The following is a 12,843-nucleotide window of genomic DNA, read 5'->3' on the forward strand; positions in this document are numbered from 1 at the left end:
TGACTGTCATGTGCATCATAGTAATTATTTCCCCCCAAGATATAATAATCATAATAATAATTCTATTACCCACACGACTCATTATTCAAAATCGCGCACTGTGATTTGTTGAAACGCGTCACGTGACAGACCATTAATTAGCGATAAAGTGTCAAGGGCAACAAACTTTATGTTCTTCTATCATCACAGCGCACAGCAGAGCGCACAGCACACCTGCTTATGTAGGTGAGAATGGAATGTCAGGGGTGTGTTATTGTATGTGCATACCTGCTTATAGGGAAGAATGGAATGTTTGGTTGTGTTATTGGAATGTGCATACGCTTTGGCTACGCGTATGCGCTCCACCTTGAGGTAAACAACTTGAAATATTTGGGCAAAAAATTTGATATTTTGTCTTTAAATCACACTATTTTGTGGTAATAGAATAGAAATAAAGGGTGCAGCATTATCCTTTACATAAATAATGTGTCCTTGGCAGTAAAAGCGTTTAAATAATGGGTTCGGCTGCGCCTCACCCATTATTTACGCTTTTACTGCCTCGACACATTATTTTCGTAAAGGATCATGCATTACCCTTTATTTCTTAATTAATATACTAAGGCTATCATCCGAGCATACAACTCCTCTTTCGCCCAAAGTTTGACAAACATTGCCGATCACAAACGTTTACCAAACGTTTACGAACATATATGACAAACGTTTGTGATCGGCAATTGTTTGGGGAAAATGGCTGTGTAGCAGTCATATTGATATTGAGAGTACTGCCTTAGTTGTGAATAGTAATTATAGTTATGTAGTGGTCAGGGACACACCATTTGATTTCTGGGGGCATGAGAGTTTTTGAAGTTAAAAAACCAACTTAGCCCACTAGTGAGACAAAAAAGATAAACATTAAAATTGAAAAAAAAAAAATCTGCCTGCAGCCTGACCCAAACTCCTATGCCCCCCTGAAAATCAATTGGTTCATCTCTAATGCGGCCCATACCCATTCAATATTATTGGGCAATATCAAAGACCCTAGATAAAAAATAAGTCATTGTGCACTACTAATGATCATGTGTACAGTGTACAATGGTAGATTTAGTATCTAGGGTCGTTGATATTGCCTAATAAAATTGAATGTATCATTATACTTGGAACTTATTACTCAATAATAGTATTAATTCAGTCACCTAAAATGATGACTACCTTTCACAGGGATGTGCAACAAATCTGGGTCAACGTGAATTCAGTGACCCAGATGTGTTGCACATCCCTCCATACATCTATTATTTAAAAACATTGCAATGACAGCACAATGAAATTAGGCTGTTCCATCTGAAATCCATACTCCCTCTCTATGGAAGACACAACCTTTTAATCTCCCACACAGAGGGTGAAAAATTCAAATGGAGTCACCCATTCAGGTAATACCGTTTGAAGCTCACACTCCCTGTGTGGAAGATTAAGGTTGGGTGTTCCATAGGGGGTGTAAGGATTTCAAGTGGAATAGCAAATGATCTATAGATGGACAAAGTGACCTAGATCTAGTCTCATCATACATCACTTAATTCATTAAAAGAAAATGGGACAAAACCATGTCTTTGATAAAGAGGCAGATATCTAGTTGCGTAAAAGCATGAAGCAGAATCTCTGGCTTGCTGGCTAGAATCACAGCTGCCTTTTTCCTCAGCGAACATGAGACTTCAGAGACTTCATCAGAAATGAAGAACTTCACAGTCCTACGAAATGATTAGAGCCTTCTTTATCTTAACTTTATATCAAATTTTTAATGTGATATTTGGAGTATGGTTTGCAGATTCGCTGAAATGAAAGTTTATTGCTTGTAGGTTTTATATCATGAAATTCAATTTACATCACTCAAAAATCAACATTTATTTGTTATTCTTTTTTTGGCAGAGGTACTACATGGGTGTAAAAAAGAGCCAAAAATGCACCTCAGAAATCACTCATTTTTGTCGACAACTGGTCCATGTTTGTCGACAACCAGTAAATTGCTTTGTCGACAATATTGAAGACAACAGCCTTGTCGACAAGATCTGTTGTCGACATTTCTACATTCAAGCAGGATAAGCATGATGAAGAACAAACCCAACACTTACATCCCGCATCATTTTGACTGCTTCTTTTGTCCGCCCTAGTCTGCGCATGCACATAGCTAGTCGCCGCTTGACATACACCAGGACATTAAGATCTCTCCCTGCAATGATAAAATAGGGAACAAGAAAAGAAATCGAGTTGATTAAATTCTCATGGCCAAAACAAATGCTCTTCGGACACGGTTTGACCAGATTGGAAGCAGTAATCAGGTTGTGAAGGTGACACATAAGTATCATCGAGTGCCAGAAACTTGTGGATAAGTGCAATAGCTGCTATGTGTAGCTGCCATATGGACAAGTACAATATACATGTACTTGCCAAAGGCTCACAGGGCAGCTATTGCACTTCTGGCACTGAGCAGTCGTAATGCAGCAACAGTGTCATCAAATGCAATGGATGTTTGTTGATCTGTGGTTTTGTTATGAGATGAATGCTTGCTGTTCTATCTTATGGCAATTTTTGGTCATATTTGTGACCAAAAAGGTAAAAAAATGGAAAGAATGCGGAAATTGTTCACAGGGCAGCTATTGCATTTACCCACTTCTGGCACTGAGCAGTCGAAATGTTCACTAATGGCTAGTTGTTATTCATCAGCACGCATCCACATGCCGTTATCTCGCCACATAATGTGATTTCCATTCATATGCAACACATTATTCCCTCTTTAGTGCAGTAGTTAACACAGATGCTGTGCCCAGGGTGTGCTGTTTCCTGCCATGGAGTGATTACAGCTTTGTAGGTCCTGGGAGCAGGCTATTACGCCTTTGTTACGACGACACTGAGTGTGTGACGGACTTGATAGTGTTCACACTTACTCTACTTAATAATATTCGTTTCACAAAGTCTTATAAATTACTGAAAGTGTGATTTAATAACATAACATATCTATTCCAATTGAAATCCATACACCCCCTATGGAAGACATGACCTAATAATATCCCACACAGGGGGTGTAGATTTCAAATGCAGTCGTCCATTTCAGGTAACCCCATTTGAAATTCACCCCAACGTAAAACTGCGGTGTCCCAAGGTCGGGGTTCCATCCATTACTTGTTAGTGTGCTATACAGAATTCTACACAACAGCAATTTTCAATAAACGATCATGAATTGATTGAACAAATTAAATCTACCGCACTGGTACATCTGTGGTTCCGTCAATAGAGGGCCAGATACAGTAAACGCTTCTCGGATTGGTGTAATATGATGAAAGTTCATTTTTAAGAAAGTTGAGACATGAAAACACGGGAGTGCCAGTTGCTTTGCACTTTTTAAATAGCAATAACATGAAGCTGAAAATGCAATAGAGGCCTTGCATGTGACATATCATCCCGTAAATATGGCGGACTACTCAAATGCATTCAACAAAAGCATGATTGCAATCTACCGTGACAGTTCGTCCCGCACACATAACCCTGCGCTACGATCAAATAGGTTGATGACAACATTTGATTGAATGGACTGCACTCCACCATAACTACGGTGAAGGACACCGGTACAAATCCTTTGTTTAAAGCCAATCGATAATTTGATGCAGGGCCTCTATACGGCAAATCAGCCAACTTGATATTGGAACCAGGTTGAACTTTCTAGTTTTTAAAATGTTATATGAATGTTATATTCATTAGGGAACAAATCAGAAGTTTGATGACACCTATAAATGAAAGTGCTTTTGTTTTGAGGCTGATCCCCTCTCTTCCCTCTCTCCCTGTAACATTAGTGTGAAATATTGACAACCCCAACATATCAACTTCAGCCAATATTTTACATAACAATTTCAACTTAATCAGACTTTTCGACCTTGCCACCCTAACAAAAGAACCTTCGTTTATAGGACACCATCAAACCTTTGGTTTGTTCCTCAGTGATGAGGCCTAATAAATCAATAAAATAAATAGTTGCAACTTGCAGGGTATCCCCTTATCCCATGGTACATTTCCAAGCATCAATCTCCAATTTAGTGCTGTCGTCGGCGACATGTCGGGAAAAAATCAATGCCAACATCTACACATTGTCGACAAAGACAACAAATCAGATCAAGCAAATCAAAAACCAACAAAACCAGTCATCGTCACAAAAGCAAAAAAAAAACCGAAGTATATAACAAAGAAGATAATTATGTCCAGTGTTCCATTTTTGGATTAATTTATTTATTATTAATTTATTTAAAACTTTCTGGAAATTGTTCATCCATCACAATCGCAATAATTCTGCTACATGTCTAGTAAACTCTTTTTTTCCCTTTCTTGCTTGTTGAAAATTCAACTAGTATTGTCAATTGTCGGGAAAATGTGTCTTGTCGACGACAGCACTACTCGAATTGAAGGAAAACACAAGTGCGTGTCCATGTGCATGCTCACTTCCCACACATATACTTACTATGTATCTTTTCATGCGTAGGACTGTGGTGCTGTAGACCCTGGCTTTTCTTAAAATTTGTGTCGGCAATTTTAAGTGCTTGCCGAAACAATTTTTCTGCTTCTACAATTGTGGTGGATTCTTCCTCAGCGAGGAGAATCAAAGCTGTTGCACAACTGCGGAGAGAGAATAAAAATGTCAGTTAGAATGCTGTTGCTCAGTGTGAGAATCAATCTTGATTCTTTTTGCAAAGGAACTTGGTAGAATCATTTCTTTCTCACAATGTTTTTGTGTTATCTTTGAAAAATTACAAGAATCAATTTTGATTCACATACAATATTTTGTTTCAAGAAAATATTCAAATGCAATACATATGAAGACACGTGAGTGAGTGGCTAGGATATGGCTAGGCTAGGATATTATGGCTTGGAAGCTTGTATCAACATCTTATACTCAACTTCCCAGCATGTCATGGAACTAAAACATCAAAAATTACATTTCTGTGGTTTCTTGGGAAAGGTCAAAAGCCTAGTAAGATTTAAAAAAAGATTGTATTGCCCTTATAGCTCCAAAGTCTGGGTCGGTCGGTCGGTTGGTTGATTTATTTTTTTTTTTCAATAAAAATATCAAGAAATGCAAGTTCACCGAAAAATACCACGGTAAACAATGGGGTTTCTTAGGCTTATTTTTTTAATAAATCTCAGTTGTGCAGTACGAATTACTAACAAGCAAAACATTTCTGTGTATTTTATACCAAATATGAAAATTCAAATATTGGGCGTGATGAGTTGATCAAAGATGTTGTTGAGCGTTTAGGCTTCATTGAGCCGCCTGGTTACCAACTTCATGATCCGCTTCAAGGACGCGGGGGCCTATGCACTCAACAACATCTTTGACCAACTCATCACACCCTCTATAGCGGTTCCTGTTGCCAATAAAAGGAAACAATCATGATGTGATGAGTTGCCAGTCTGATGAAACCATCACTAAAATGCGAGTAGAAAATCATCATTATCCATAGGAATTGTTCAAAATGAACAAAATCCAAGTTCAAGTTTAAGAGTTCTTCACTCTTCAAACATGTTGATATTATATTCACTGTAATTATATTTACAGTAAAATGGTGTACCAATTTATATCTGAATCAGGATTGTTACACTCTTTTTTTTGATAGTACATTTCCTGATTCTATTTCCTCAATATGAGAAAATTTCCTGTGAACCTTCAATCATTTATGTTTCCTACTTTTACCAAGAATGTTTTGCCAAATGTTTAACATACTGTTTAGGAGTTCTAGTCAGTATCCTTTTTGAAAGCTTTACCTGGATTTCTTGGAAAACAGTGAGAATTGTGTATGCATTTCTACACCACTATATACCATTGTAATATCCAAAAATATCACTGACATAACTGCCTTGGGGAAGCAAAAACTTACTCTGTTCCTTTTTCTAGAGCTTCATGTGCTGCTTTGATCCTATTCTGTGGATTTCTTTCTCGCCATGCTCTAAGCATTACTGCAATGGAGAGAAAAATAACAGGAAAAAGTGAAGATTAATAGTACATTGTACTTGAGAACAGAACAGGAAATCATCCATATCATTCAATCAATATGGACTTCATTCGTTTCAAAGAATTTCCTTCTCCACAGCATGCTCATTATCTAAAATGGAAAAGGAGAAATTGGGTACCCAAATACAGAAATACAAATGACAATATGGTTAATACTGCAATGGGCAAGTGATCAGGGAGAGGTCCCGGGTTCAAGCCCCGGCCGTTCCCAAGGACTGTATGTGCGTTTGGTTTATCCCGATTCCATGCTCGCTCTCGCATGTTTTTTTGGGGATCTCCAGTTTCCTCCTGCTTTAAAAAAATCTGTGATTAGTTGTTTGGTTATCAAAAACTTCCTCCACCCAATGGAATCTGGGGAGCTGCATAGATAATTGGTGGATGATACAATCTAAGTGTGGATAGGTTTGCGCCATATTCGGCTGCAACTGGCCTAGTTGATGCGATCTGATTGTGATGATTCAGCATGGCAGCGAAATTACAGTGCTTTGAATCCTTCAAGACCTGGAAAAAGGCGCTATATAAATCCGAAACTTAAAATTTATTTTATAATTTTTGATCCGAAGTGATTATTAACCCTAAATGAAACAAAGATCAAGAAAGCTCAATTCACAAAGCATCTGCAAGTGCGGGTATCCCACGTAATGCGATTACGTCATCATGCGAACAGTCATATGGTCACAATAAAGCTTCCCTGACCAAGGTAGACCCCTGTGGCAAGGTATGGCCGTGCGTGTGTCTGGCACCCAAGGTCCCTGGTTCAAAACTGCACAGAGAAAAAAGTTTTCTCTTGTCCTTTGTTTCTTCCTTCCTTCTCCCCTGACCAAAATAGGCCTGGGGTGTTAGGGGGATCATTACTAGTAGAACTGGCTCAGAAAGAGTACACATCAAAATCATACTGAAGCTGCGATTGACAATACCGGCCGGAAGGGTGCACCAGTTATATTAAAGCTGAATATCACATAACACCAAATCTCTTCATGTTTGTTGGGATTGTAATAGGGGACATTCCACCTTAGAGAAATGCTACCGATGAAAACATACCTGACAAAAGTTTATACACAATCAATGACCTTTCAAAATGGCAAACCGACCACTGGACAATTTTGTGCTGTATTTATTTTCACAATTTTCACGCTCCAAACAGCTACATGTACCAGGAAAATAGCAACGTATAAATATATTCCTTTTGTGTATACATTTATGTAATGAAATTTTATTATGCAAATTTTAAAAACGAGCGAAACATATCAAACTAGACGAAGTACAAAAATTCAATCACATGAAAATGTCCGCTTGACAGTTCCACTGTCCCATCTTCCCTGCAGTCACACACCTGAATCATTGACACTATTGAACCGATGCAATTCATCAACAAAATTTTTTGCATCCATGTCACTTGGAGCATGTTTATACCGAACACCTTGCATTACCATGCTTTCACCTTCACCCGCATTTATTCATCGGGTCATCTCTACTGCGCTGTAAATGCCGGGTAACGATTCACAACTAATGTATTTAGTGGGGAAAGCGGAAGTGCAGAAAATATTTTTTGTGAACTTTAAGGTCAGGTTTTGAATGCTCGTGCTGTATTGTAGTAGGCTAAATCTTTACCCGAACTGTTTCTACTGAGAACATTACCACATATTCAACACCTCAAAAGGTGATTGACGGTGTTATTCACTTGCATCACCCCGCATTCACCTTCACACGATCTGTTTCTACTGGGGCCGTTACTGCATATTCCTTACATTATCCCGAATTAACTTGTAATCACCGGCAACCATTTGTTCAGTAGAAACATGCTGCTACTCTAGTTGTTGCTGCTACCAAGATAATGTAACTTTTTCTTAACATCATAGCGATACATGCCTCTCCCACCCATCAAAGTGAAATTTTGATATTTTACTTTGAAATTTTACTTTACTTGCAGCTGGCCTGCTATTTTATGCATAGTTATTGTTAGTATAATTCTTAAGTTAAATTCATATTGTAAATTAAGTTTTGGTAGTTTTTAAATTTGTATTTGATATTTTACTTTGAAGTTTTATTTTACTTGCAGCTGGCCTGCTATTTTATGCATAGTTATTGTTTGTATAATTCTTAAGTTAAATTCATATATTGTAAATTAAGTTTTGGTAGTTTTTAAATTTGTATTTGATATTTTACTTTGAAGTTTTATTTTACTTGCAGCTGGCCTGCTATTTTAGGCATAGTTAATGTTTGTATAATTCTTAAGTTAAAATCATATACATGTATTGTTAATTAAGTTTTGGTAATTTTTAAATTTGTAAAGAGCATTGGGGAATCTGAGATTCACAATGCGCTATACAGATACTGTTTTATTATTAAATGTGGCTGGTGCCCCCTTAAAGTCATAATGTACGATCTTTTTTCAGAATTTACCTTTATTTTTTTCAAAACCGATTTTTTTGGCATATTTGTAATACTTACACATGTTATAACTTAAATGAGCAAACTGTCAAATTTGTCCTATTTGTAGTAAAACGGGACGATTCTGTTGGTCCGACATAAAGTCATAATTTTTTAGATTATGACTTTATGTCGGCCACGATATCGCAAAACCATAGTCTCGTAAAACTAAGCTTATTACGCTCCCTCCACATGTGGAGGAGCGTAACCAAACTGGCCGTGAGGAGACTAACTCTGAGGCCGCACTCGCTGTCCTGATCCAAATAGTGCGATATGTTTGAGTGATAGAGGTGAAGTTTATGATGTTGTTTCTTTGCAAATTCCCAATGTTTTTCGCGTCCAAATGTATTGGGAACTTTCATAATGATTGCATATTATCATTTTAGAAGAAAAAAAGAAAAATCTAAAAATTTAAAAAGATCGTACATTAAGGCTTTAACCCTAACCGAACCAAACATTAAAAAAACCTCAATTCACAAAGCATCTGCAAGTGTGGGTATCCCACATGATGCAATTGCGTCATCATGCGAACAGTCATATGGGCACGGAAAGCTTGCCCGGCCAAGGTAGACCCATGGCAAGGTATCGCTGTGCACATGTCTGGGCATCCGAGGGTCCCTGGTTTAAAATCACACCCAAGAAATATAGTTATCTCTTCTTCCTTCCTTCCCCCTCACCAAACTGGACCTGGGCGTTAGGGTTAATATGAACACGGATCGAGTTAGGATTTAAGAAGGTGAATCAAGCAACTTTGCATCTGTGCCTGTTGTTCAATTACAATTGAATACCTGAGTGGAAGAAGGGCCCAACTCCATCAAAACTGCTTTCGAGATATTAAGAAAAAACTTAATATTTGGAAAAGTTTTATAGACAGAATGTTTTCATCTTCAGGGGACCTTTAATACATAAACATACAATATTACATACATTCAAAATTATATATGATGTTTCCATGGTAACGGTACAGGTCTTAATACTGAGCTGGAGTTGGGCCCTTCTTCCACTAATATACTGCAAGTGCCAATTCCTAAGCAGATGTGTTATAAATAGCTACAGAAACTTGGTAATTATCCATTAATTGCACAAATAGAAGCATGTATTATGTTAGCAAGAAAGTTTATTGTAGTGAAAAACAGAATTCATGGATGAACAAAATTCCTCTTTAACCCAATATTTGTGGAAGAAGGGCCCACCTCCATGGAGTTGGGCCTTTCTTCCATGAAAACCATGATTAAGTGTAAGTGGAAGACTATTTCGAGAGTGGATTTTGGCTCATCTTTCACACACAAGGAAAAACAGTCTGCTGGCAATAAAATGCTGGGTCTAACTCATTTTCGTAAAAAATTGGAGTTGGGCCCTTCTTCCACTCAGGTATTCAATTTTTAGTGCTTACTAAATGGACTCCATAATTACTGTGGCAAGTGTATAATTAACGACAAGTGATTATGACACGATGAGGAGGTGCTGAACTTCGTTCAATTGTTGTGTCGTAATCAGGAAATTACGACACAATGACAAAAAAATACTCCTATAACAGTATCTGATTATGTTTACTCAGGAGAAAAACCTTTGTGATCCATCTAAAATTCACGGTCGCATCTATAGTTATACTGTACTTAATTTTCCATCACATGCTAGAAAAAAATTCAATCCATATATCTCTTTCTTAAATTCTGATGATGGTTACCACAGGTCATCTACTACTGAAAATAGACATTTTGCATAAACGTTGTTTTTCAAAGGCAGATTAAATTGATTTATCTGTTGCTTATCAAGAGTTTTTCTGCGAAACACATTGACTCGGAATAGAATCGATATAGAAACAAATAAGATTGCAGACTTTTAATTTCAATTCCTTTGATTTTGTATTACCGGCATTGACCTTTCAATTCCTTTCAGAAAGCATCAGCTTCTAACTGCTTTTTCTAATTTCAACAATAAAGCTTTTAAAAATAAACCATTCTGCATGAATTTAGATTTGTTTTTGACCACACGTTCGTTCTACTGCTCTCCAAAGACTTCTTACTTACACTGCACTGAGTGCACTCACACCAAAGAATCAATATTGGCCTTCAAAAACATGATATCTGTTATCCATATCATAAAAACAGCTCTAGAGGAAAAGAAAGAAAGCTTACAGTTCTTCCATAATTTTATGAAAGTGACTTCGAAATCTGTAGTAAAAATCAAATTTATAAACACAAAACATTTCCAGAGCAAGTTGCCACAGACTGAACCCAAGACTTTATGTCCATATCAATAATTGCTAGTGACCAAAATATCTAAAATAGATTACACAAAGCTACCACCATTCAGTCATAGCTATCAATGGTGCTAGAAAGTTGCCTTGATTTAAAGTCAACAGCTTGCAAGTTTTCTGACAAAACGATAGAAATATGTCATGAAAAACATACTATGCTTCTTTCCATTGCTTGGTATGATATGCACATTATGGACCATAAGTGAGTATTCTAACCTATATACCGTATTTTTCAAATAACCCCCGAAGCGTTGCACTTTCCAAACGGGGCGGTTATTAAAGGTCATTTTTAGAACGATAATTCCCATTAAAATCATTAGGTAAGCTTAAAACTCGCGCATAAATGAAGAATTATGAACTAGAAACACTGACTTCTGGTTCACTTCCGGGTTTCCGACCAGGATTTTTGCCGATTATCGAAGCCATGTATGCAACTTGGTAAGCTTACTACACAAGATAGCATGGAAATATCTGCATTTTTGAAACATCTTGGTTGAAACAAGTGGTGGGGGCGTTTATTTGAGGGGGGACTATGGCACTCAAATGTACAGGTGGTAGATGTATGTGTGGCAGTCACAAGTCCCTTTTTCAGGCTCTCCGGCTGTTCCTTAAGACCCACATTTGGATCATGCTCCAGTTATGCTCCAAGGAATTTTTTCCTTGAAATTTTCACATGTAAAAACATGTTTTGATTTTTTTGTAAATACTTGATAGGGTTGTGCATATGACTAGCATTCCACTGGTACTTTATCATGGGGTATAGCAGTTCTTTCAATAAAAAAAAAAAAAATTTAAATAAAATAAAATTGGATTTTTTTTTTTATTAAAAAAAAATCCAAAAAAACCAACAACCCTGTCAGAAGATCTAATGTATTCCGTACACAGTCAGTGGCGGCACCAGGAATTTTTTTCGGGGGCATTGGGGTTCTTGCTGCAAAAAGTTGAAATTTACATAATTTTGGGTTTTTTGTCTCACAAGTGGGGGGGGGGGCAAATAAAAATATTTGGGCGGGGGGGGGGCAACCCCCGCCACCCCGCCGCCACTGTTCACAGTCTGTAGATAATGCAACACCATGTGAATGCAAATGTACACTAGTCATGTCCACAGCATCCGCAATAGAGGCCGTCAGCGTGACGTCATATGCCGCCATGTTGTGGGTACAAGCTGTGATGGTCGTTCGATCTCCATGCGTAAGCAGCAAAATCACCGCGTTGAGGCGCGATAACAGCTGCGTGGCAAGCTGCGCCCTGCGCGTAGTGTCCGACGCATGAACACACAATCATTTGTACCCACAAGATGGCGAAAGACTGACGGCCTCTATCTGTTAAACGACATCTTAAAGCTGTAAACCGTCTCATAATCTATGAAAAGGTGACTTAGAGTCAAAACGTGAGCGACTCAATTCTAATCAAAGTACGCGTTGAATATTTGAGTCAACAGTCTTTAGTCATGCCTAGACTGCATTGTCCCCCTTTAAAAGCCCTTCATCCACTCAAACAGATTTATTTCTGTCGCATGCTATACATGTACTTCTCCATGTATTTGTTATCATGGCAGGCAGCAGACACTAGCCGTCCTATTCCGTTGTATTTCATTGCCGATTTTGATTCAGTGAGTTCACCACGGGCATTCTTCATCTTGCTATGTTAATGTAAACATGACGAGGTTTTCATACATAACATGCGGCAACATGTTACAATGCGCAATAGTACCGATATATTTCAAAGCATCTATTTTGCATAAATGTTATTTTACTAGTAATATTTTGTCTATTATGTGAAAATTATGATGTTAAAAAAAAAAGCAGCGAATTTTTCAAGTAACTTACAGTGTCGTATAGTAGGCTCAGTTGTCAAATACATAAATTGTCAATTTGAGGAATAATGACATAATTTATTTTGCCATAGGCGGCAAAATATCTGAAAACATTTTATATCACTGGTACACCACAGATGTTATATAGGAAACCAGTTTGATTGATTTTCTATTACCGTACTTGAGAAAAAAAAAATTACATTTATAACAAAAATGAAATTGCTGAATACAGTTTTCATAAAAATCAAAAGGTTTTAAATGCAACAAGGCACTATCTGTAATAGCTGCCAGGTGCCACTTTTTGTAGATTGT

At 37.5% G+C, this 12,843-nt stretch overlaps 1 protein-coding gene across 1 annotated transcript in view; it reads right to left on the reverse strand.

Annotated features, from left to right (window-relative positions):
• LOC140159331 (suppressor of tumorigenicity 7 protein homolog) overlaps nucleotides 1-12,843 on the reverse strand; it is an 89,333-nt gene that overhangs the window by 16,338 nt on the left and 60,152 nt on the right. Inside the window, exons 5-7 of the mRNA XM_072182774.1 lie at nucleotides 5,892-5,970; nucleotides 4,478-4,632; nucleotides 2,103-2,200 (exon numbers count right to left, since the gene is read on the reverse strand). Of these exons, the coding sequence (XP_072038875.1) occupies nucleotides 2,103-2,200; nucleotides 4,478-4,632; nucleotides 5,892-5,970 (332 nt within the window). The remainder of the gene's footprint in view (nucleotides 1-2,102; nucleotides 2,201-4,477; nucleotides 4,633-5,891; nucleotides 5,971-12,843) is intronic.

The sequence above is a fragment of the Amphiura filiformis genome, chromosome 8 (genome assembly GCF_039555335.1).
Source record: "Amphiura filiformis chromosome 8, Afil_fr2py, whole genome shotgun sequence".
Classification (NCBI taxonomy): domain Eukaryota; kingdom Metazoa; phylum Echinodermata; class Ophiuroidea; order Amphilepidida; family Amphiuridae; genus Amphiura; species Amphiura filiformis.